At 44.7% G+C, this 27,165-nt stretch overlaps 1 protein-coding gene across 3 annotated transcripts in view; it reads left to right on the top strand.

The window, feature by feature from the left end:
* The window catches only part of tmem132d (transmembrane protein 132D), a 230,956-nt gene extending 205,401 nt beyond the window's left edge, over positions 1 to 25,555 (top strand). For all 3 annotated transcript variants that reach the window (XM_008113638.3, XM_008113639.3, XM_008113640.3), the window contains 4 exons: positions 16,656 to 16,861; positions 17,783 to 18,056; positions 19,730 to 19,921; positions 24,120 to 25,555. In XM_008113638.3, coding sequence (XP_008111845.1) covers positions 16,656 to 16,861; positions 17,783 to 18,056; positions 19,730 to 19,921; positions 24,120 to 25,304 — 1,857 coding nt within the window. In that variant the 3' untranslated portion in view covers positions 25,305 to 25,555. The remainder of the gene's footprint in view (positions 1 to 16,655; positions 16,862 to 17,782; positions 18,057 to 19,729; positions 19,922 to 24,119) is intronic.
* The last annotated feature ends 1,610 nt before the right edge of the window (positions 25,556 to 27,165 follow it).

Below are 27,165 nucleotides of genomic sequence, written 5' to 3'. Positions count from 1 at the left end.
GTAACTCCAGCCATGTATGTATTTATATGTGTGTGTGTGTATATATATATCTATATATATAAAAGAGTGATGGCATCATGGCGACCCACAAAACAACAAAACTACAGGCCCCCCAACCTTGAAATTTGACAACACAACCCATCATCCATGCCTCTAGGTTGATACAACAAAAATAAAGTCCTAATTTGAGAGAGAGGAATAATTGCTTTTATCCAATTGCTGCCAGTTAGAAGGCTAAGCTCCTCCAACTTGGTCTTCTAGCAACCCAATAAAAAATAATAAAAAACACTAAAAATTAATACAATAAAATACTATAATAACAGAAAATAACTAAAAATAATACAAGAAAATAATAAAATATAATAAATAAAAATATAACTTACAATAAAATTAATAAAAAATACAAATAACGTCAAAAATTACACAACAATTTTTAACCAATATGACCACCCGGCAACGCGTGGCCGGGCACAGCTAGTATGTATGATATATATATATCAGAAGGTGAACACTGTGAGTCTTAACTATGAGTCATATTTCTAACTCGGGGACTGCCTGTATACTATTAGTGGCAAAACAGTGGGACCGTTCATGCAACAGGAAGATGATATGTTACCCTTTGATAGGGTGAGTTCTGTTAGGATTTTCTGTTAGGGAAAACTCCCCAAAAAGAGCAGAGCATCCGAAAATACAAACACAGGATACTTTTGGTTGAGCATTCAGCTCACAGCAAGCAGAGCGTGAAGTACTGTTGCTGTAAAAAACGTAGAGCTTCGGAAGCAAACATCCAGAGTTCAATCGTTATCATTTACAAAAAGAATCACTACATTTCTTCCTAGTAAATAACTGGGTCTGAGCTACTCTATAACTCCATCTCTATAGGATACCACCACCATCATGCCATATTCTGCTGGAGTTTCTGATAGTGTGAATGTAAGGTTCCTTTGCTCCGTCAGAGTTGCCATGGGTTTAGTCTTCTCTTGAAAGAATACGCCAAGACACACAGGGGCTGAAGGTACCATGCTGTGGGTCTTGTGGGCTGTCTGGCCATGTCCCAGAAGCATTCTCTCCTGACATTTCACCCACATCTATGGCAGGTATCCTCAGAGGTTGTGAGGTCTGTTGGAAACTAGGCAAATGGGGTTTAAATATCTGTGGAATGTCCAACAAAGGATTCCCCCAGGCAGGAAGCAGCCAGGCTTTGAAGCTGCAAACCTATTCAGTGCTTTCACGGGCATCCATAAATATCGTGCAAGGAAGGCATGTTTCATTTCATCAATGTGAAGTGGCAGCCTATGACTTCGCCACTGAGGTGGCAGGCATTACAGAATGAAATATGAATAATAGAGGAAATTGAAAAAAAGTTGTAATAGAATTGAGGACTGGCATAAATATATATCATGAAAAGGAGATTGGTTTGAATGCCGGATATGAAATTCAGAAACTGCAGGTGTTGGGGGTTTTTTTAGGGGGAAAAAAAGCAGAGCAGAAGATAATAGCCCATTGGGCACAGAATCCCTCGGGCTAAGCAGGGTTCTGCTGAAAAGAAAAAACATATCGACTCCAAGTAGATAAAACCAGTTTAAAATTGCATGAGTACTAAACAAGCTCCATTCAAAGTTTACACATGACCCAGGAGGGAGGGACAAGAAATCGGAATGCGAAGGAGAGGCATCAATTCGCACCAATTTCCAAACAACTGCCTAATTTATTCCACACATTTTTTTTAACTTTCTGCATGTTTTTAATGGCATAGTTTTCCTTAAGGTTGTGAGCCACTTTGGGTCTCAGTTCTTGAGATAAAAGCAGGTTAATAATAGACATAGCAATAATAATAATTTATTGCAATAGTTCCAATCTAAGTTAAAGGTAAAGGTTTCCCTCTAACATTAAGTCCAGTCGTGTCTGACTCTGGGGGTTGGTGCTCATCTCAATTTCTAAGCTGAAGAGCCGGCGTTGTCCGTAGACACCTCCAAGGTCATGACTGCGTGGAGCGCCGTTACCTTCCCGCCAGAGCAATACCTATTGATCTACTCACATATGCATTTTTTCGAACTGCTAGGTTGGCAGAAGCTGGGGTTAACAGCGGGAGCTCACTCCTCTCCCCGGATTTGAACTGTTGACTTTTCAGTCAGCAAGTTCCACAGCTCTGCACTTTAACCCACTGCGCCACCTGGGGGTCCAGAAAAACTAAATTCATTTCCAGTTGTTTGTCTTCTCGTCACTCATCCCATCAAAACATCATTAATATTGACTCTAACCATTTTCTAGCAGAATGCAACAAGCTGGTGGAAAAAATAACAGAGTTCTTTCCAATCTAACTTGCTAGCGAAAATGAGTGTAATATATCTAATGCGTCGACCCCCACCTTGTCTGCCAAGGAAAAGCGCAAACAGGAATGGGTATGAAAATTACATTTCCTTTGTTCTCTAATTGGATGTTTTGTCTTTATGCTGAGCTGTCGGGTTGTAAAAAAAAAAATACAGCTTCACTCCAGGACACCCCCAGAACAGGAAGCAATGGGGTTCCATTTTATTGGGGTGGTAAATTCAATCCAGTTCTGATTTTAGTCTAGAAACATTAGTGGAACTATCCATGGTGCTGAATATCTCTCCCTATCCATGGTGCCAAATCTCTCCGCTATCCACGGTGCCGAATCTCTCCGCTATCCACGGTGCCAAATCTCTCCGCTATCCATGGTGCCGAATCTCTCCGCTATCCACGGTGCCAAATCTCTCCCCTATCCATGCTGCCGAATCTCTCTGCTATCCACGGTGCCTAATCTCTCCTCTATCCACGGTGCCGAATCTCTCCCCTATCCACGGTGCCAAATCTCTCCGCTATCTACGGTGCCGAATCTCTCCCCTATCCACGGTGCCAAATCTCTCCGCTATCCACGGTGCCGAATCTCTCCGCTATCCACGGTGCCGAATCTCTCCGCTATCCACGGTGCCAAATCTCTCCGCTATCCATGGTGCCGAATCTCTCCGCTATCCACGGTGCCAAATCTCTCCCCTATCCATGCTGCCGAATCTCTCTGCTATCCACGGTGCCTAATCTCTCCTCTATCCACGGTGCCGAATCTCTCCCCTATCCACGGTGCCAAATCTCTCCGCTATCTACGGTGCCGAATCTCTCCCCTATCCACGGTGCCAAATCTCTCCGCTATCCACGGTGCCGAATCTCTCCGCTATCCACGGTGCCGAATCTCTCCGCTATCCACGGTGCCGAATCTCTCCCCTATCCACGGTGCCAAATCTCTCCGCTATCCACGGTGCCGAATCTCTCCCCTATCCATGCTGCCGAATCTCTCCGCTATCCACGGTGCCGAATCTCTCCCCTATCCACGGTGCCAAATCTCTCCGCTATCTACGGTGCCGAATCTCTCCCCTATCCACGGTGCCAAATCTCTCCGCTATCCACGGTGCCGAATCTCTCCGCTATCCACGGTGCCGAATCTCTCCGCTATCCACGGTGCCAAATCTCTCCGCTATCCATGGTGCCGAATCTCTCCGCTATCCACGGTGCCAAATCTCTCCCCTATCCATGCTGCCGAATCTCTCTGCTATCCACGGTGCCTAATCTCTCCTCTATCCACGGTGCCGAATCTCTCCCCTATCCACGGTGCCAAATCTCTCCGCTATCTACGGTGCCGAATCTCTCCCCTATCCACGGTGCCAAATCTCTCCGCTATCTACGGTGCCGAATCTCTCCCCTATCCACGGTGCCAAATCTCTCCGCTATCCACGGTGCCGAATCTCTCCGCTATCCACGGTGCCGAATCTCTCCGCTATCCACGGTGCCGAATCTCTCCCCTATCCACGGTGCCAAATCTCTCCGCTATCTACGGTGCCGAATCTCTCCGCTATCCACGGTGCCAAATCTCTCCGCTATCCACGGTGCCGAATCTCTCCCCTATCCACGGTGCCAAATCTCTCCGCTATCTACGGTGCCGAATCTCTCCCCTATCCACGGTGCCAAATCTCTCCGCTATCCACGGTGCCGAATCTCTCCGCTATCCACGGTGCCGAATCTCTCCGCTATCCACGGTGCCGAATCTCTCCCCTATCCACGGTGCCAAATCTCTCCGCTATCTACGGTGCCGAATCTCTCCGCTATCCACGGTGCCAAATCTCTCCGCTATCCACGGTGCCGAATCTCTCCCCTATCCACGGTGCCGAATCTCTCCGCTATCCACGGTGCCGAATCTCTCCCCTATCCATGCTGCCGAATCTCTCTGCTATCCACGGTGCCGAATCTCTCCCCTATCCACGGTGCCGAATCTCTCCGCTATCCACGGTGCCGAATCTCTCCCCTATCCATGCTGCCGAATCTCTCCGCTATCCACGGTGCCGAATCTCTCCCCTATCCACGGTGCCAAATCTCTCCGCTATCTACGGTGCCGAATCTCTCCGCTATCCACGGTGCCAAATCTCTCCGCTATCCACGGTGCCAAATCTCTCCGCTATCCACGGTGCCGAATCTCTCCCCTATCCACGGTGCCAAATCTCTCCGCTATCTACGGTGCCGAATCTCTCCCCTATCCACGGTGCCAAATCTCTCCGCTATCCACGGTGCCAAATCTCTCCGCTATCCACGGTGCCGAATCTCTCCCCTATCCACGGTGCCGAATCTCTCCGCTATCCACGGTGCCGAATCTCTCCCCTATCCATGCTGCCGAATCTCTCTGCTATCCACGGTGCCTAATCTCTCCTCTATCCACGGTGCCGAATCTCTCCCCTATCCATGGTGCCAAATCTCTCTGCTATCCACGGTGCGTAATCTCTCCGCTATCCACGGTGCCTAATCTCTCCGCTATCCACGGTGCCGAATCTCTCCGCTATCCACGGTGCTGAATCTCTCCTCTATCCACGGTGCCGTATCTCTCCGCTATCCACGGTGCTGAATCTCTCCTCTATCCACGGTGCCGTATCTCTCCGCTATCCACGGTGCTGAATCTCTCCGCTATCCACGGTGCCGTATCTCTCCGCTATCCACAGTGCTGAATCTCTCCCCTACCCATGGTGCTGAATCTCTCCACCTCTTCCTCTGCCAGAGAGTCCCAAAGGCAGACATGTGTCCCCTGGACCCACCACCATTGCCCGTTCCTGCTCAAGGGACTGCAAAAAGGATCATATGTATACCCTGCCCTGCATGTTTCTCAACTCTTGAAATAAAGAAACGGATCGGAATATCTGTCCATTCTGAATTCCACTCCATGTCCCAGATCATCACCGCAATATAACCCTTTCCACCTTTGGGAAAAGGTTCTTTTCCTTTCCAATTTCATGCCCTGCTACCAAGTCATCACACACCCCAGTTGGAAAGTGATGAATTGAAATATATGCAAGATCTCTTTAAACCAAAGGGAAAGAAAACATTAAGCAGCGGCAGAGTCCTGAATAATTCAGAGCCATCATTGTAGCCTGTGAGTGAGTTGTAACTAACGGTGCCAAATTAATTGCCTCTGCTCAGAGTGAATTAAGACAAATCGAGTTGGAACTTTTTTTCAAATCAGAGGGTGGGGCTGGGGGCAGGGAGTATGGTATTGTCTTGCGCCTTAGCTACAGAGATAAAAGCAAGATACAAATAAATATAAATTCAATATAACTTGGGCTCATAAGCAGTGAGTCTGGGTGACATTTATAGTAGCATTTCCCATATATCATTATTCTTCCTTAGGACTTTTGTAACCTTTAAATTACATGTTAGTATATCATTTATTGCTAATTTCCATATTTCCTTATACCATTCTTCTATCTTAATATCTACCCCCGTTTCCAATTTTTTTGCTATTAATAGCCTTTCCATCGCTTAACAACATTATTATCAAATTATTTTCATTTTCTTTCCAATTATTTGTATCGTACAAAAATAACAATATAGTTGCCGGATTTATTATTTATTAATATTTTTCTTCCTAATGCTTCTTATCTCTATTATATCTTTTACCCAGAACCTCTGTACATATTGACATTGCCACCACATGTGAATGTATGTTCTCATTTCTTGGCAACCCCTTGAACATTTTTTTCGAACAGCTCTTATCCAGGAGGTTGGGGACCATTTTTATTTCTTTAGAGAGGGAGTTCCAAAGGTGGGGGCGATTGCGGAAAAGGATCCTCTCTTATTCTCACCAACCGTGCTTGTGACGGGGGTGGGACCGAGAGCAGGGCCTTCTTCGTTGACTGAAGTGCACGAGATGGTCTATATAGGGAGATGCGGTTGGACAAATAGTTTGGACCTGAAACCTTTAGGGCCTTATTGGTAATGGCCATCACTTTATATTTAGCTCGGAAGCAGACCGGTAGCCAGTGGAGCTGCCTTAACATGGGAGTGGTTCTCTCCCTGTATGAAACTCCAGTTAGTAACCTGGTTGCCGATCTCTGTAGCTTTCGAACTACAGTAGAGTTCCGGTTATCTGACTTTGGGTTATCCGACGCTCTGTGTTATCCGAGGTGCCAGGCCAGGCCGAATGGTCCACGGTGCTTGCTGGAGGGACGAGATGCGGGTGGTGCAGACTTTCCTTCCCAGCAAGTGCTCGGCACTTTAGAGAAGCCTTGGTGCGTGTTGCTAAGCAGCAAGCACGCACCGGGTCTTCTCTAAACCGGACCTCCCAATTGTCCGACAGTTCCAGTTATCCGACATTCGGCCCTCCCGTTTAAGTCGGATAACCGGAACTCTACGGTATCTTCAAAGACAGCCCCATGTAGAGAGTGTTGCATTAGACCAAGCAGGATGTAATTAAGGCAACCTGGCTGCCGATCTCTGTAGCTTTCGAACTACAGTAGAGTTCAGGTTATCCGACTTCGGGTTATCCGATGCTCCGTGCTATCCGAGATGCCAGACCAGGCCTCATGGTCCACGGTGCTTGCTGGAGGGATGAGACGTGGCTGGTGCAGACTTTCCCTCCCGGCAAGTGCTCGGCACTTTAGAGAAGCCTTGGTGCGTGTTGCTAAGCAGCAAGCAGGCACCGGGGCTTCTCTAAACCGGACCTCCCAATTGTCTGACAGTTCCAGTTATCCAACATTCAGTCGGATAACCGGAACTCTACGGTATCTTCAAAGACAGCCCTATGTAGAGAGTGTTGCACTAGACCAAGCAGGATGTAATTAAGGCAACCTGGCTGCCGATCTCTGTAGCTTTCGAACTACAGTAGAGTTCCGGTTATCCGACTTCGGGTTATCCGATGCTCCATGTTATCCGAGATGCCAGGCCAGGCCGCATGGTCCACGGTGCTTTCTGGAGGGACGAGATGCGGCTGGTACAGACTTTCCCTCCCGGCAAGTGCTTGGCACTTTAGAGAAGCCTTGGTGCGTGTTGCTAAGCAGCAAGCACGCACCAGGGCTTCTCTAAACCGGACCTCCCAATTGTCCGACAGTTCCAGTTAACCGACATTTGGCCTCCGGTTTAAGTTGGATAACCAGAACTCTACCGTATCTTCAAAGACAGCCCTATGTAGAGAGTGTTGCACTAGACCAAGCAGGATGTAATTAAGGCAACCTGGTTGCCGATCTCTGTAGCTTTCGAACTACAGTAGGGTTCCGGTTATCCGACGTTGGGTTATCCGATGCTCCGTGCTATCCGAGATGCCAGGTCAGGCCGCATGGTCTACGGTGCTTGCTGGAGGGACATTCAGTCGGATAACCGGAACTCTACAGTATCTTCAAAGACAGCCCCATGTAGAGAGTGTCGCACTAGTCAAGCAGGATGCAACTAAGGCCTGGACTACCATGGCTAAGTCAGGCATCTCGAGGTACGAGTTGAGCTGGCACGAAAGTTTTAACTATGCGAAGGTGCTCCTGTCCAACGGCAACACTTGAAGTTCCAGGATCAGCAATGAATCCAGGATCACAAGTACAGCTTAAGCATTTACTGCAGATTTTGCTGTAAACACTTGTTGCTTACAGATTTGTGTAAATGTCTGGGTGGCATTCAGAAACCTTTTACTGTTGTCAATTTCTTCGGGGCCACATTGAGCCATTGGGGACTGCGACCCAGAGTTTTAGAACCAGTGTCATAGAGGTTGTTTGAAGGCATTTATTCCATGGTTGCCCATCCCGCTGTAAGTGAAAAGGTCTTAACTTTATCCGTTGAATTGACTTGGCATGGGTAGTTCTCTTTCTCTCCATTCCTCTTTAAATCACCATCTGAATACGGACAGCCACGGTTTCCAACATCTCCCATTCCTATAACTCACCTGGCTAAATGCTGCGACTCCTTCCTTATGAGCTCTAAGAACCGCATGCCCTGCTAAATCAGCATCTCTCTTGTAAGCCTGCCAAAGGGGGAAAGCTGTCATCAAAATGTACATTATGAATGCTGAGAGCGCACGCATGCTAGTGTCGGGAAAAGGATTACCTCAGGAACCAGCCATTGAGATTAAAATCCCAGAGCACAAAAGCACTTTCCAAAATCCAGGTTATCTGGTGGAAACAGCAGCCTATTCCTAATCAGGAGTCCCTCAAGAGGTACATAATCTAGACCCTTCATAACTGATCTGTTTACATGATGATTTGCTAAATGGAGAGGGAGGGAGAAAAAGAGGGAGAAAAGGAAAGAGAGGGACTTGACTAGCTCTTTTAAGAATTGCTAAGCAGTTTCGAAATAGAATTTAGGGAGCCAAAGAACAGGCTTTTAAACAGAGGCGGGATGGCCATCTGCCAGGGATGGTTTGACTGTTGGACTAGATGCCCCATGAGGTCTCTTCCAACTCTAGGATTCTATGAAATACAAGTCTTGAATGAAAAGTAATGCCTCCACCTTCGTTACTAGGGCTTGGATGGGAATATTTTAATAAATCAAACACAAAAATAATACTTGTGGAGCTTCCAGTGGCTCAGTGTGTTACAGCACTGAGCTGTTGAACTTCCCCGTCTGCACAGGGTTCCATACTTCGCACTTCAAGAACACAACCGTTTAATACTAACGCTTCCTCGTCTGCGCAGGGTTCCATACTTCGCACTTTAACAACACAACCGTCCAATGCTAAGGCTTCCCCGTCTGCGCAGGGTTCCATACTTCGCACTTTAACAACACAACCATTCAATGCTAAGGCTTCCCTGTCTGCGCAGGGTTCCATACTTCGCACTTTAACAACACAACCGTTCAATGCTAAGGCTTCCCTATCTGTGCAGGGTTCCATACTTCGCTCTTTAACAACACAACCGTTCAATGCTAAGGCTTCCCCGTCTGCGCAGGGTTCCATACTTTGCACTTTAACAACACAACCGTTCAATGCTAAGGCTTCCCTATCTGTGCAGGGTTCCATACTTCGCACTTAACAACACAACCATTCAATGCTAAGGCTTCCCCGTCTGCGCAGGGTTCCATACTTCGCACTTTAACAACACAACCGTTCAATGCTAAGGCTTCCCTGTCTGTGCAGGGTTCCATACTTCGCACTTTAACAACACAACCATTCAATGCTAAGGCTTCCCTTTCTGTGCAGGGTTCCATACTTTGTACTTTAACAACACAACCATTCAATGCTAAGGCTTCCCTTTCTGTGCAGGGTTCCATACTTCGCACTTTAATAACACAACCGTTCAATGCTAAGGCTTCCCACCAAATGGAACTGTAGAGGAGAGTCTACTGAACAAGCCAGGACCTGCCGCACACCAGGACTGCCATCTGTTGAGTAGTTACGAAGGTGGAGGCATTACTTTTCATTCAACCCTCACATATTCAGACCAAATGAACAATACTAGAATTCATCTGGTTTAATATATGGCAACTTCCTTGATTCTTCTGATAGACACACAAATGCTGCTCCAAACCTCAATTTCTTTCCAGGAGAGCTTGGATGGATTGTGCCATCCAACATCGTAGGTCTTTCTTTTCATTCAACTGAGCAAATTTCATCCATCTTCTTTAATTCATAGCGGTGACCGGTCACTGCCTTTTTGCCGGGTGTGTGATCGGCAGCTCCTAACCTCTCTGACTCTGCCTCCTTCCGATTAGATTTATGTGCACAGTCCGAATATTATGAGTGAGGGAGGGAGACAAAGAAGACGGAGTGCTTGGAGAAGAGAGAGAAATAAACCCCATGAATCTTTGAGGTCTTTGCCTCTTAAGAGACAAGAGTGCGGGATAATAAAATGATAGAATAAAATAAGGTTTGCCAATCTGTGTAAAGGTTTTATTTACGTCGTGTCAAAAGCAGTGCACAAATACATTAGTATAAAACTTTGGTTGCTTTTGCTTTGCTTTGCATGAATTGGTTTTGTGTCATGTCAAAAGCATTGTGTTGGCTGTTTACTGCCTATGTTTTGTTTTGCACTTGTTGCATTTTGTGTCACACCTTGAGTGTTTTGTGAGTCCCTCTGGGAGATGGTGACGGGATATAAACAAAGTATTATTATTATTATTATTATTATTATTATTATTGACACAACAACATTGTATGACACAGCAAACAAGATAGACATTTTGTGATTCACAAAATCACAAGTTGAACACTTCCCAAGTGTCTAAGACTGTGTGATGTATTTTCGGATGGTGCGTGCAGATCCCAGTAGGGTGGCCTTTTGCAGTTGCAATTATTATTATTATTATTATTATTATTATTATTATTATTATTATTATTATTATTATTTTATGACACAGCAAACAAGATAGATATGCTGGATTTCATATCACAAAATCACAAGTCGAACACTTCCCAAGTGTCTAGGACTGTGTGATGTATTTTCGGATGATGCGCGCAGATCCCAGTAAGGTGGCCTTTTGCAGTGGCAATTATTATTATTATTATTATTATTATTATTATTATTGTATGACACAGCAAACAAGATAGATACGCTGGATTTCACATCACAAAATCACAAGTCAGACACTTCCCAAGTGTGTAAGACTGTGTGATGTATTTTCGGATGATGCGTGCAGATCCCAGTAGGGTGGCCTTTTGCAATTGGCAGATCGTGATTTTGTCAATGTCTATTGGTTCCAAATTATTATTATTATTATTATTATTATTATTATTATTATTATTAGTCACATTTGCATGTTTTCGAACTGCTAGGTTTGCAGAATCTGGGGCTAACAGCAGGAGCTCACTCTGCTCCCTGGATTTGAACCACCAACCTTGCGGTCAGAAAGTTCAGCAGCTCAGTGGTTTAATGTGCTGCACCATCGGGGGCTTAGTAAGATTTAGTAAGGATAGTGAAACCATGCAAATTTTAAGTCTAGTCCATCTGTAGTGTAGTACCAACAATAATATAAACATTTTGTCATGCATATTATTATTATTATTATTATTATTATTATTATTATTATTATTATTATTATTATTTGTGGATCGGTGCACAGTGACTAACACACAATCCTCTCAGAGAAGAGTTTCAATCCAATGGCATGGATACCACAATTATTGGTGGCCCCTTATCTGTTTCAGCCTTTGCCCGCCTTTATAGTCGTTGTAACATTCACCACGTCATCATCTGCCTGTTCTGCCATTGAGGACTTCCTTGAGTTGCTCTTTGTCTAGGTCTTCCTCTGTAACCTCACCACCATGAGTGGTCCTGCTGGGAGTACGTGACTCCCAATGGCTTTGCTCATAGGTCCACAGAGGAATTCCAGACAGGAATCAATCAGGGGCAGCTAACGACTCTGAACAAAAGATGCTCCCAGGAAGGAAGAAGCCAGGAGATGAAGCTATATAATGCTAATTAAGGTGATTAATTACAACATTCACACTGGTCTCCAACCGACAAGAGTTCTTCTCTCACCCTGGACTTTTCACAGATATATATAAACCTTCCTTGTTTAGTTTCTCCATGCCTCACAACCTCTGAGGATGCCTGCCATAGATGTGGGTGAAACGTCAGGAGAGAATGCTTCTGGAACATGGCCAGACAGCCCGGAAAACATGCAACAACCCTGTGATCCCGGCCATGAAAGCCTTCGACAATGCATTAGTATTCTTTCCATGTGAGAAAAGAAAGTGTGCATTGCCGACACACCCAACAAAAAATAATCTCGCTGCAATCAGATATGTGTTCGCACATCACGGTGGCTTCATGGCTTGTTTGTTTTTGCTGTCTTTCCCCTGGACCCGTAATGCAAGAAAGGGAAAGATTTATTGCTTCTATTTATTTCAAATCGCATTTAGTTGCTGCCTTAAGAGCTCGAACAGAAGGTACACACGGTGAGACCATCAGGCAATTATGTATTAGCCGTGCCAGAACATTAAGAGTACATTTATTAGAATATACCATCCTTGTAATGCATTGAATTATTCACTTGTAGCATATTAAATTATCCTTATTCACTTGAAAATGAACACCACATTTTAATAATAAATAAGCAACCGTTCCTTGGAATAGGTAACGAGCCGGCTTCGACAACAAAGTCTCCGAGACTCGTAACAATATTTTAGAATTACAGCGTGCCATAAAATCAGAGTAATGACACAAAGCTCAAAGGAGTAGGGATGATGATGGTGATGATGATGATGATAGAAAATGTCCTAGTTTGGCTGAGATACAGGAGAAAAAGCAAAGGTGGCTTCAGAACGTGGCAAAGTTGGGCATTTGCTAAGGCCCTGAGAGCAGCAAGGACCCACCTGCCTTTTCACGACGTCCTTCTTCCACTTTGCAGCAGATTCAAGGAACAGAATTCTTTGCTCCTAAGCAAGTATCTTGAATCTTCCAGTTTACGGAGAACCACTGCAAGTAGAATGCCTTGAAGTTTCCCAAAATCACTGGAGTTGGACTGGTCCAAAATCCAAGTTGTCACTTGTTTGATCTGTTGATCACAATCAATTTCATTCATCCAAGTTGTCACTGGTTCTTTCCTTCGCTCTAATAATGAGACGGTGTCCTCCACCATTCCCGAAGGTTGCAAACTAGCATGGGCAGCAAAGGGTAGGCCACCTGGCACCTAGTTTTCTCCTCCAAACCTTTACTACCAGTATCTTACACCTGAGGGAACCACTTTGTCCATGCCCATGTCCAGGGAAGTCTCCAGGAGACCATACTGAGAGGTCACACAGGCCAGAGAAAGCCGGGGAAAGAATAAAGACATGAGATGGAAAAATCCTGTCATCCCCAAACTGACATCAACCCTAGTTGGGAGCTCACTCCACCCCGGGCTGGCTTCAAACTCATGACCTCTCGGTCAACAGTGATTTATTGCAGCTGGCTACTAACCAGCTCCACCACATCTCGGTCTTAAGAATTTGGATCGTACACTCTCCAATGGGGTAAAGTCAGAAAAGGGGCCTAACTGGGCACCGTATAGGAGTTGTGCAAGTGGCATCAAATAGTTTGAGTGCCGTGGGTATGAAGTGTCCCCCTCTTGACCTGAGATATTTTGGTATAGCAGACAAACTCCTTTGTGCAATCTCAACCATATGGACTCCGTGGGCCTTTCTGTTGCGGGAGGAATGGAGGACCATCTCCGGATATTTGAAGCATGAGACCTGCTCAATTTCATTTCCATCTGTATTCCAGAAGCTGTCTTTGGGCAAACATCAAAACAATAGTTTTCGGGTAGTTGAGTTGTAGCTGGTTCATACTGCAATATCGTGCTGGAGCTCTCAATGATGTTTTAAGTCCAATTGGTGTTCTTGAGAGTAGAGCCGTATCGTCAGCAAAACGTAGGATGGAGATATGTGTTCCCACAAGGTTTGGTGGGTGGAAGTCCATGTTAAGCAAGTGGTCCAGCATGCTGTTAGAATGGAGAAAGGTGTTAAGCAAGGTTGCATCCTGGCCCCAATTCCAATTTTTTGATTGCATGTATATATTTATGATATGTATTATTTGTAGACCCAACCGCCTGATGAAGACTCCTGTGAGTCGAAACCGGTTGCAGGTTTGAGTCAAGTTAAATGAGAACTGGAGTCTACTCATACGTAATAAAGAACAGGACATTTACTTACATGAAAAACTTGGCTTTATACTTCAAGAGAAGAACCGCTGGTTTCTACTTCTATGTGATTGGAACAGTCCTGTTTTTTGGATATATGTTATTGTAATATATACATTGAGTTTATTTGGTTATTTTCATATTACCACAAGCAGTGGATTTTGGTCTCCACAGTTTTAGGGGAACCCATTGTTCTTTTAGGCTTGTATTTTTTCCAATAGCTTTGTCCTAGATATGGAGTCAAAGGCTGCCTTAAAGTCTATAAAGGCCACATACAGGGAACAACAACAAACAATTCTTTATTGATTAGTCACTTTTCAATAAAGAATTGTTTGTTGTTGTTCACTGTATGTGGCCTTTATAGACTCCATATCTAGGACAAAGCTATGGGAAAAAATACAGTGATGTTTTGCGGAGAGTGAAAAGGTGTCCATCTACCATTTAACATCAGAAGACCTTGGAACTGGAGGAACCGAACCCAAAGTACGTGAAAGCTCTTTGGCCATTTTTACGTGATAACAAGAGGCAGAAGAGGGGTGTTTGATTTATTGAGGAGATGGATAAAGAAACAGGGTCCCTCTTTTTTTTGCAGATAGAACTGGAATATCTGCGTAAAATGGCTTTGTGCCACAGTCAAAGTTGCACTTCTTTAAGGTGCCATCAGACTCTTGTTTTTTGCTGCAAGAGACGAGTCGAGCCTTCCCTTTGGAAAACGGAAACGCTAATCCTCCTAAAAAGCTCTCGGAATTCTGCACAGTTAGTGGCAGTCAAAGAAGTAGAAGGTAGATTTCGTTTTTAGTATGCCGGGCAGGTTCTTCCATTGGGGAAAGGTGGGGGAGAAGATGCAGACATGTAAATTATGCCGCCGCAGTTTCTGACGTTTTGCTAAGATTTAGATCTGATCTGCATTTAAACAGAAAAGTAGGAAATGGCATTAAATTCAGATAAGTGCAAGATCATGCATATTCTGGAGGCAGAAATATTAAATGCACCCGCATAATGGAACAAAAACCCCTGGCTAGTAGTGGATTGGGTTTTAATAGATCATTCCTTCGGATTGTCATCGCTGTAAAGTGGGAGTTAATAAATTATCGGACAGGCAAATTTGCTCCCGTGTTTTAACTAGCAGTAATGAACGGGTTGTGTCATTTCAACCTCAAGGTGGGTGAAAAGCTGCCGTGGAAGCAGATTTATGAACTTTCTTCCAGATGGATGGTCAGGGCAGGACGTCATTAATGTGATTATGCCAGGAAATAACTGGATTAGCCAAAGAATTCTTATTGGGTATCTTTGGGGTTGGGACATGGGGTTGGGGGGATTGATTTTGTCATTTGGGAGTTGTAGTTGCTGGGATTTATAGTTCACGTACAATCAAAGAGCATTCTGAACACCACCAACGATAGAATTGGGCCAGACTTCCCACACAGAACTCTGACGCCCAACATAAAATACTGGTTTTGCTGGGCATTGAGATTGAGTTTTGGAGTTGTAGTTCACCTACATCCAGAGAACACTGTGGACTCAAACAATGATGGATCCGGACCAAACTTGGCACAAAAACTCAATATGCTCAAATGTGAACACTGGCGGAGTTTGGGGAAAATAGACCTTGACATTTGGGAGTTGTAGCTGCTGGGATTTATAGTTCACGTACAATCAAAGAGCATTCTGAACACCACCAACAATAGAATTGGGCCAGACTTCCCACACAGAACTCCGACGCCCAACATAAAATACTGGTTTTGCTGGGCACTAAGATTGAGTTTTGCAGTTGTAGTTGTTAATGTGGGATTTGTGTATTAGTAGAGTTTAAATGAAATTTGTGCCTAGCATGTATTGCATCATCCAGGAAATGCTATAGTGTGTAAAGAGTTTATTTGGTAAGAAGCTGTATTGACCTTGGATATGTGGCTGGAGCCAGGTAGGAGTGTCCAGACTACAAGTGTGTTTGTATATAGCTGATTGCATCAGATGAGCTCTGTTCTGCCTGCTGAGAAGATCTGTGCTGTTTGTCTAGAGTGAAAGTCCTGTGTCTATCATCTGCAAGTCATTTTGTCTTGTCAAGTAAAACTTTGTAAATACTTTTTAACATCGTCTCTGACGTTCCTTCATTCTGCGCTCCACTGACGTCATTCATCTGCTGCTACGCTGTGCGCATTACTCTGAGATAGTTCACCTACATCCAGAGAGCACTGTGGACTCAAACAATGTTAAATCTGGACCAAACATGGCACAAATACTCAATATGCCCAAATGTGATCACTGGTGGGGTTTGGGGAAAATAGACCTTGAGATTTTGGAGTTGTAGCTGCTGGGACTTATAGTTCACCTACAATCAAAGAGCATTCTGAACCCCACCACAGATAGAATTGGGCCAAACTTCCCACACAGAACCACCATGACCAAGAGAAAATATTGTGTTTTCTGATGGTCTTTGGTGACATCTCTGATACCCCCGTGTGACCCCGCCAGCGGTCCTGACCCCAGATTGAGAAACTCTGGTTTAAAAGTATATTCATTTATAGTTTGTGATTGGTGCATAGTGTGAAATAAACTGTCTGTCATTGGTCACATCATAAGCTGTCCATTGCCTGGTGTGTCCACCTCCTTGGGAGGGTCTGGGAATGGAATGAGGGCAAAGTTGGAAGATAATGGGTACTTGGTTTGGGATGGTTGGATTCCCAGATGCTTTCTTTTATTCTTCTCCACATCTTCTGTATCGTTATTTCGCTAAGAGATGTAATAGTTGTTATATATTTATCATCCACCTCTCCTTTTGTTTCTAGGTCTCGGACAGATGTGACTATGTCTTTGTCAATGGGAAGGAAATGAAAGGCAAGACAAGCGTCCTCGTCCATTTCATGTACCAGCACCTGAGTGCTGCTCTGGAGATGACGGTGTGGGTGCCCCGCCTCCCCCTCCAAATCGAGGTCTCCGACACAGAGTTGAATCAGATCAAAGGGTGGAGGATCCCCATTGTTTCAAATAAAAGGTGGGCTTCTTTTTGTTTGTAAATATATTCTATGAGGGTTATCCAGAAAGTAGATTACGTTTTGGAATTAAAAATGAACAAAGTATAGGAGAAAACATTTACCATATGCAGTTGAAAGCCACACCCAAATACCACTTCTCTACATAGTGGCAATTGAAATCTAGGCACTTATCATAGCAATGAATGAGCTTGGCAACTCCTTCCCCACAAAACTCTGCCGCTTGCGTCCTCAACCAGCCGGTCACCCCTTCTCGCAGCTGCGCATCGTTGCCAAAACGCTGCGTTATCCAGAAAGTAAATTACGTTTTGGAATTATAAATGAACAAAGTATAGGAGAAAACATTTACCATATGCAGTTGAAAGCCACACCCAAATACCACATCTCACGTATTCGCCATTCAAATCTAGGCACTTACCATAGTGATAAATGAGCTTGGCAACTGCTTCCCCACAAAACTCTGCCACTTGCGTCCTCAACCAGCCGGTCACCCCTACTCGCAGCTGCGCATTGTCACCAAAATGCTGCGTTGCCAGTCACCTCCCCATTGTTGGAAACAAGTGGTAGTTGCTCGGTGCAAGGCCCGGATGAGGAAACAACTCCTACCCAAAAGACTCCAGAATGGCTGGTTGAGGACGCAAGCAGCAGAGTTTTGTGGAGAAGGAGTTTCCAAGCTAATTCATCGCTATGATAAGTACCTAGATTTGAATAGTGACTATGTTGAGAAGTGGTATTTGGTTGTGGCTTTCAATTGCATATGGTAAATGTTTTCTCCTATACTTTGTTCATTTTTAATTCCAAAACGTAATGTACTTTCTGGATAGCCCTCGAATTACTTGTTATAATCATTTTCCTGCTAAATAAACTGTTTTTATAATCCTCTTCCTATTCGTCTGACCTCTCTATTCTTGCTGCATCGCTAGACCAGCTCGAGACAGTGACGATGAAGAAGAGGACGAGCGGAAGGGAAAAGGCTGCACCCTGCAGTACCAACACGCCATGGTGCGAGTCCTCACACAATTCGTAGCCGAGCCCTCGGATCCAGGAGGGCAAATGGCCTTTCTGCTGGGCTCAGACTGGCAGGTTGACATCAGTGAGCTGGTGAACGGCTTCATTCAGGTGGAGGAGCCAAGAATTGCCAAGCTGCAAGATGGACTCGTGCTGATCGGTCAGGAGCTTGGAATGACAACAATTCAGGTAAGGAAAAAGTACAGCTTCTGTATTTCGAAAACTATATCTGACAGGGGAAAGTATCATTTTTGGAATCAGCAGGTCAAATATACCCAGAGAGAGGCTTAACGTTGGAGGCACCAAAATGTATATTGGCCAGTAAATTTGTGCTTTTCATAATTGTAGCCCATTTGCGTGACACACCTACACATTGCATTGAACACACTAAAGTGTCTCAACACACATTTTGGAAAGCTCTGAGCTTGAGACTTGCAGCAGGCCTTGTTGCAGCTGCTTCTTGGTTCTTCCTATTCCTTTCCATATCTACCCCTTCATCCAGTCACTGGATGATCCACAGAGTGGAATTATCACAAACCTGCTCCTACTATTTGAACCCCAACGTTTTCTTATACATTGAACAACGATCTCCCCGCATCCCCTCAAAGGTAGCCTTTCAGAAATGTGGACGTTCTGGAGGCCTCCGTAAAGATCTTTATTTATAGGCTGCAAAAGCTTGGCAGCTCATCTCGCCTTCTGCGAGTATACATAAATATAAAGGCTATCTCCAGGATAGGAATTCAAAAGAGAGAGGGGGAAAGAGAGAAATTGCCAGTCAGTCCATCCTCTTGAAAGAATATGTATAGGCTGTCACTTGAGATCTCATCAAAGTCAGATGCTTTTGAAATGCTAAGATCTCCAGAAGCGATAAACTCAGCCAGCATCCATCTGGTTGAACTCGCTTTTTATAAGCTTTTCCTGTCTTAAGAGTGCTCTCGACTACACACTTTTCTCTCCTCTTTCTCTGTCATTCACCCTCCTGGTGTCGTTCATATGGATGGATGGATGATAGGTCAATGCCCCAGTGAGTTTATCATCTAAATTTTGACAGAGGGGGGAGCAACTGGCGGAGGGAGGAGGAAAGGGATAGATATGGAGCTACGTTAAACCAATGCATTGCAATGGACATGGATTTCAATGCTCATGGATTGAATGGGACCTCAATGACCCCTGTGATCCTGTCAAAGTCTATAATTGATACTTCTAAGGCAGTGGTTCCCAAACAGTGGTACGTGGACCACTAGTAGTCCACAAGAACCAAAATATGGTCTGCGGCTTACACCGTTGCAACGAGAGCGACTGGTTTCGCGAAACCCTCTTATAGTGCCAAGGCTTATTAAATATAGTTTTCTGTGGGCAAGCAAATGGCGACCACTGGGTGGCATATGTTCTGTATCAGAAACTAGAGCGGATGTGGTCTATCCAACGCAATTTTCTGAATTGGCACCCCAAAGAACCAAACCGAATCTAAAGTTGACCAAAAACTGATTCGTAACCCTTTTGGTACTAATGTTGGTCAAAGTGGTCCCGGGTCAAATTGGTTCCTAGTCAAAGTGGTCCCTGGTCAAAGTGGTCCCTGGTCAACATGGTCCTTGGTCAATGTGGTCCTTGGTCAAGTCTTCCCTGGTCAAAGTGGTCCTTGGTCAACGTCGTCCTTGGTCAATGTGATCCTTGGTCAAGTGGTTCCTAGTCAAAGTGGTCCTTGGTCAACGTGGTCCTTGGTCAATGTGGTCCTTGGTCAAGTCTTCCCTGGTCAAAGTGTTCCCTGGTCAAAAAAAAAAAAGGTTGGGAACCACTGTTTTAAGGAGTTGGGCCCATGTTAGTGCACATGCTCATGCGGACTTCTTTTTTCTCTCCTTCAGATCCTGTCCCCACTTTCTGATGCCATCTTGGCTGAGAAGACAGTGACTGTCCTTGATGAAAAGGTGACCATTACTGACCTGGGAGTCCAAGTCGTGACGGGCCTTTCGCTCTCCTTACAACTAAGCCCGGGAAGCAATAAAGCCATATTTGCTACAGCAGTAGCCCAGGAGATCCTTCAGACACCCAAACAGGTACGAAGTCTCATCGAGCACCACCTAACCCCAGTGTCATTTCCAAAGTCTGTTTTGTTTGAGATCTCCTGTAGGCCATGCGCCCTACTGTACATGGACAACCGATGACAGGAATGAAGTTGAAGGCATCCTCTCAAATGAGCTAAAGTCCAAATCCAGTGTAAGGAAAAGACCTCAAAGAAGGGACCAACGATGCCATGAGGTTGCCCATCAACACTTAGCATCTGACATTGAGATCCTGAGGACCCACAGGTTGAGAACCAGTGGTCATAGGCAAAGCTGGAGAAAGCTCTTGTACCTTTAATATTTCCCTAAAAGAGGAGATTTCAGCAGGTGCTGCTTGTTGCCTGGTTGCAAAACATGAAATCCCTGCTGAAATCCCTTTCTACAAAAGTATGAAAGGTGGAAGATCTGTCTCCAGATCTGACAACTGTAGCACACTTGCTTTGCTCACTCACTCCAACTGGGCAGAAGCTGTTTTGGTATTTCAAATATAATTTTATTAGGGCAGCCTAAATTGATTGATTCTGACACCTGAAGGCCACCAAACACTCAAACAAGAAAACGTATTTCCAGTAAATAGGACTGTAAAACTAGAACAAGTACCAGGAAAGTATGGGTTGCCATCTACTCTCGTTGTCTCTCATAAATAAAGTGCCATCACGGTTTATTTGCCATAAATATACAGCGTTTTTTTTAAAGAAAGAGAGACGTGGTGGACTTGTCTCATTGTTTCCTGCAGCAGACATCTATTGAACCTACGGTATAGAGTGCTCAGCAAAATAAAAGAAGAAGAGTTATGATTTTCCTTCACTTCTCAGACTATTTAATACCCAAGGACTTGTTTTATCCTTGTTCTAATTTCGTTGTAAGTGGGCATGCCTACGTACGTACTGTACGTGTACAGGCATGTTTTTATTTCCCGTGACCTTCAAAATCAGAGTGAAGGCTCCTGGACATGGAGAAACAATACATGATCTCGATACAGTGATAAGCAACATGATGTGTTTTGGACTTTCCTTGATAGCGGCCCATGTGAAAGGGGTCTAGGAGTCTTAGGTTCCTTCTACATTACCATATAATCCACATTATTTGCTTTGAGATGGATTGTATGAGTCTATACTGTCATATAATCCAGTTCAAAGCAGATAATGTGGATTTTATATGGCAGTGTAGAAGGGACCCTAGTAGACCATGAACTGAACATGAATCAACGCTGTGATGTAGCAGCTCAAAAGGCAATGCGATTCTCGGCTTCATCCATAGGAGTCTAGTTCATAGATCCCAACCTTTGGTCCTCCAGATGTTTTGGACTTCAACTCCCAGAAATCCCAGCCAGTTTACCAGAAATTGTGGGAGCTGAAGTCCAAAACTCCTGTAGGACCTATGGTTGGGAACCACTGATCTAGGAATAATACTCATAAGGATACAGTTGAGAATTGCATTGCCTTTTGAGCTGCCCCATCACACCGTTGAGTCATGTTCAGTTCATGGTCTACTTAGATGGAGGCTCCTTCTACACTGCCATATAAAATCCAAATTATCTGCTTCGAACTAGATTATATGGTAATGTAGACTCATACAATCCAGTTCAAAGCAGATACAGACTTAGATAATCTGGATTTTATGGTAGTGACTGCTTAGGAGTCTGGTGGAGTCTTCTTCTCTGGAGGTTCTAGCAGAGCCTAAATGGCCATCTGTCAGGAGGGCATGAATTGGGTGTTCCTGTGTGACAGAATCATCATAGAGTTGGAAGAGACCACATGGGTCATCCAGTCTAACCCTCTGCTATGCAGGAAAAGCACATTCAAAGCAAACCTGGCAGATGGTCACCCAGCCAGAGAAGGAGACTCCATCACACTCCGTGACAGCAGCATATTCCACTCTTGAACAGCTCTTACCCTCAGGAAGTTCTTCCTAATGTTTTGGTGGAATCTCTTTTCATGCAGTTCGAATCCATGGCTCCGTTGGTTCCCAGTCTCCAGAGCAGCAGAAAACCAACTTGCCTCTCCTCAATGTGGCATCCTTTCAAATATTTAAACATAACTATCATAGCCCCTCTCGGTCTTGTTTTCTCCCTAAGCCGTTCCTCAGAGGGCTCGTTACGTTTTAAGTGTGCTTTTAAAAATAATGCAGTATAAGTATACGGATGAGAGAAGGGGTTTTTTAAAGGAGAGGTTTCATTTGAACACAAAGCAGTGGTAAATGATTGCAATCACCTGTGATGGCATTTGACATGCCATTTATTAGCGTTTCAAAGCAGGCTCCGTGGGCCTCCGGGGAAGAGACTCTCTCTCTCTCTCTCCCACTTCTGCAGAAAAACAAATCTCATTATCAATGATTATTTAAAATGGGGGGGAACCCCCTCTGCGAGGAATTAAATGCTTTCCTCGCCGATGGCTTGAGGCTGGAAGTATAGTTTCCTTGATCTGTGTGATCAAAGCAAAGGAAGCTTTGGCTCCGCCAAGAGCAGAGAGAGTGGCCATGTTGGTGGTGGCATTTTAGGAACGGGAGTCCAAGGCGGAAATTGGCGCACCTCAGGTTATCTTCACCTTGCTAAATATACCAGGCTGCACACAGGTTAAAGTCTTTTGTAGTTTATTAGGAAATAGGAAATAAATAGTTCTTAAAGAGCCAAAAGTAAAGTTTCAAAAGATGGTTGCAAAACAAGGCTATAAAGAATAATCCAAGAAAACATTAGGCATAAAACAAGGTTCCATTAATGCATGACAAAGTCCCATGAACATGAACACACCAAGGCTGCAAAATAATCCGGGAAAGCAAGAGCTGGCTTCTGGACTCAAACGAGAAGTTGCTTTGACAAAGATTTCTCTGTCAGCACACTCTTGCATAGCATGAAATCATTTCTTTGGCCTCTGACCTCCCTCTTGTTTTCTATTCTAACACTTCTGCGAACCCGGAATTCCAAACGGCCAGCTCAATCTAGAGATTCCGTTTCATCAAGGCCAGACAGCTTGTTAGTGTTAGCGTCTGTCTGTATGTTATCAGACTGGGAGTTGTCCTCCCTTCCTTAGTCAATTTGCACCTGTCTAGCTTCGGTATCATCCACATCATTCCCTGCCATGAGAAAGTCTCCCTGTACCTCATCTTCCACAGCAGGAACACTCTGAACCTGAATCCCTTAATTCCCATCAGAGTCATCTTGAATCTGAATCCCATCATCTTGAACCTGAATCCCATAATCCCCATCAGAGTCACTCTGAGGCTCCAGCTGAGTCACAACAGAAATTCTGTCCAGCTGAAAATAAGAGTATGTCCGTAGAGTTCTGCCAGTGCTATTATATATTGGAGTTATACTAGATCACACAGTTGCGCAACTGCCAAGCAATGCCTCACACTTGTTGCACATCAGTATAGATCAGTGGTTCCCAACCTGTGGTCTGCCCCCAAGAATATGGTCCGCGACCTCACCATTACTACACCATTGCAACGAGAGCGACTGGGCTCGCGAAACTTTTCTAGTGCCGAAGCAACAGGGATATTGGGAAGGGACAGGCTGACTACCCACGAAAGGCAGGCATGACAACAAGCCTCCTGACTGTTGCTTCTCCTCCTCCTCCCTACCCTGAGTGGAGCCGTTCCGTGTTATTTGTGATATAACTCTGTAGGAGGCTCTTCTATACATTTCCACCGAAAAACACACTTCATGTCAAGTCTTTCGTTCCCTTTTTGTCTTGTTCGTTGAATCCAATAGAGTTTGTCATCTACTGGATTCAACGGCCCTTTGAAAACAACCATAACGTGGTCCTCGATGAAAATGAGTTTGATACTCCTGCACTAGATCATCATTGTAGGCTTTCTTCCAATTCATTTAGGCTGGATGTACAGGTTGGAATGGCATTATATGTTCAGTATAGTTCAATGTGATCAAGGGGTCTACATCAGACATGGGCAAACTTCGGCCTTCCATGTGTTTTGGGCTTCTAGTAAACTGTCTGAGATTCCTGGAAGCTGAAATCCAAAATTTGCCCATGCCTGGTCTACACTGAGTACAAATAGTAGAGTAGATCCAGACTTAGTCACTAAGGATAGGATGAGCAAAGCACCATACAACCTTGTGATTTTCTTAAATCTGTGGAGTGTGCTTGGACATATAAAACACACTCGAATGATTTGTGGTGTCAGGTTGCAAATTCTAACCACTTTGTCCACTTTTTGGTTTTGTTTCTCATAATAGGAAGCTGCTATCAGTTGCTGGATCCAGTTCAGTGATGGCGCGGTTATGCCCTTGGATATTTATGACATCAAGGACTTCTCATTGGTGGCTACCTCTCTAGACGAGAAGGTGGTCTCTGTTCACCAGAGTCCCAAATTTAAATGGCCCCTGATCATGGCTGAATCTGAAGGCCAGGGTCTGTTAGTAAGGGTGGAAATGGTGATCAGCGAATCCTGCCAGAAATCGAAGCGGAAGAGCGTGATGGCCATTGGGACTGGTGACATCAAGGTCAAATTTGGACAGAGTGATGCCAGTCCTAACACCAGCGATAGCAGACAGGGTGTCGCAGGTGTGAACCTAGAAAACCATACTAGTGATAGGCGTCAGAAGATGACTCTGAAGGAAAGGTCTCGCCAAGATGGATCGTATTACAGCTCGTCGGTGGGTCAAGAGGAAACAAGAGGGGCCAGCACTCAGAAATCCATTCTGAGTAGAAAAGACGATCGCGGGAGTCTCTTGGATGACGATGGCCACATGCAAAACATCCCAGTAGACTTCACCAGCTTCCCGGTGCAGGTGGATCTGCCCAGGAACGATGCCGATTTGGAAGAGAACGACCTTGTCGAGACACCCAGGAGCCTCAGTGACTTGGAGATCGGGATGTACGCCCTGCTCGGAGTCTTCTGCTTGGCCATTCTCGTCTTTCTGATCAACTGTGTCACCTTTGCTTTGAAGTACCGTCACAAGCAAGCACCCTTTGAGGAGCAAGAAGGCTTGAGCCATTCTCATGACTGGGTAGGGTTGAGCAATAGGACAGAACTTCTGGAGAACCACCTCAATCTCTCCACCCAGCAGGAAGAGTGCATTACAGCTGTGGACCGAGGGATGGACTTAGAAGAAAGCAAGTATCTCCTCAACGTCAATGCCCAGAAGACCCTCAACGGGCAGATCTTTCACTCCTCGGACTCTGTCCCATGTCCTGTAGGAAAGGAGCAGAAGACCGAGCAGGCGGCCTCGCCCACTTCCAAGCGAAAACGAGTCAAGTTCACCACTTTCACCACCATCTCTTCAGACGATGGGTGTCCCACTGTCAATTCCATCTTGACCAGCAGTGAGGATGATATCAAATGGGTTTGTCAGGACATGGACCTAGGGGAATGCAAAGAACTACGAAAGTATATGGAGCGGCTACACGAAAATGCCTAAGACAACGCTCGAAACGGTTCTGCTTTTGTTCGTTCTTTCTTTTTTCCACTCACCTTTCTGCCTTTAATTTGGGGTACTGGGGCAAAGAAAACTGAAACAATACAAACATTTGTGAACAATCCAAACGGCGCGGGAGAAGTCCCCAAAACAGCAGCTCTTACCTGTGCTCAGTGGCTCTTACGTAAGATGCGTGGGAAATATTCTGATGCAAAGCAACATACGTGGGGAAATAAATATTGTTTTAAAAAAGAGTCTATTATTAAGACCTCATATCTGATGTTTTTCAAGGGATTCGGTACGAAGTAACACACTCCCAGCACAAAACTCAGATATTGTGAATCTTGTGTTCATTCTTAATTGGGATTGGGATTAAAAAATGGAACTTGGGCAGAAATAAAGGGAAGAGTCAATGAGTCGATCAGGCTGTAAGGAAGAGAACGTCTAAAGGGTCATCAGCATAATGTGGGTAGGTTTGTTTTCCAAGGAGCCTCTGATGGCTCAGTGTGCTGAACTTGCAGACTGAAAGGTCCCAGGTTCAAATCCGGAGAGCGAAGTGAGCTCCCACTGTCAGCTCCAGCTCCTGCCAACCTAGCAGTTCGAAAACATGCCAATGTGAATAGATCAATAGGTATTGCTCCGGCGGGAAGGTAACGGCGCTCCACGCAGTCATGTCAGTGGCCACATGACCTTGGAGGTGTCTACGGACAACGCCGGCTCTTCGGCTTAGAAATGGAGATGAGCACCAACCCACAGAGTCGGACACGACTGGACTTAATGTCAGGGGAAAACTTTTCCCTTGTCTTCCACAGTTAGAGTTGGCAAAGAAATGTGGAGGAAAAGCATTACGCATCATTTCATTTGATAGGATTATCATGGCATGGTGTGCTATAAATGGATCCCAAGTATGCGTTCTTGGCAGCAAGAAACTAGAGCTGATGTGGTCTATCCAGTACCATTTTCTTAATAACCCCAGGAAGAGACTTAAAAATCAAGACACCAAGAAATGTTTTTGTTGCCCTGCGATTAGTTCATCAAGAAGAAAAGCTATAGCTTAAAGCTCTCCTTGATGGGTTAGATCAGTGGTTCCCAAACTGTGGTCCATGGACCACCAGTAGTCCCCAAGAGCTAAAATATGGTTCACGGCCTTACCATTACTATTGAAACGAGAGCAATTGGTCTCGCGAAACCCTCTTCTAGTGCCGAGGCAACGGGGATGTCAGGAGGGAAGAGGCTGACTATTCACGAAAGGCGTTGACAACAAGCCTCCTGTCTGCTGCTTCTCCTCCTCTTCCCTTCCCCTGAGCGGAGCCTTTCCATGTGGTGCCTGGGAGTGCCTTGGTGTCTTCGTTTTTAGGCCTGTTCCTGGAGTAATTTCAGAAAATTCAGAAAATTGCATTGGATAGACCACATCAGCTCTAGATTATTAAATATGGTTTTCTGTGGGCGAGCAGATGGTGACTACTGGATGGCATATGTTCTGTATCAGAAACTAGAGCTGATGTGGTCTATCCAGTGCAATTTTTTGACTCAGCATCCCAAAGAACCAAACTGAATCTAAAGTTGGGAACCACTGGGTTAGATCAGTGAATCTTGATATACAATATTTTAAAATATTTTGGGAATACAGTAGAGTCTCACTTATCCAACATAAACGGGCCGGCAGAACATTGGATAAGTGAAAATGTTGAATAATAAGGAGGGATTAAGCCTATTAAACATCAAATTAGGTTATGATTTTACAAATTAAGCACCAAAACATCATGCTTTACAACAAATTGATAGAAAAGCAGTTCTGTACACGATAACGTTATGTAATAATTACTGTATTTATGAATTTAGCACCAAAATTTTGCAATTTATT

Source organism: Anolis carolinensis, chromosome X (assembly GCF_035594765.1).
Source record: "Anolis carolinensis isolate JA03-04 chromosome X, rAnoCar3.1.pri, whole genome shotgun sequence".
NCBI lineage: Eukaryota > Metazoa > Chordata > Lepidosauria > Squamata > Dactyloidae > Anolis > Anolis carolinensis.
This window is presented reverse-complemented; position numbering and strand designations above follow the sequence as displayed.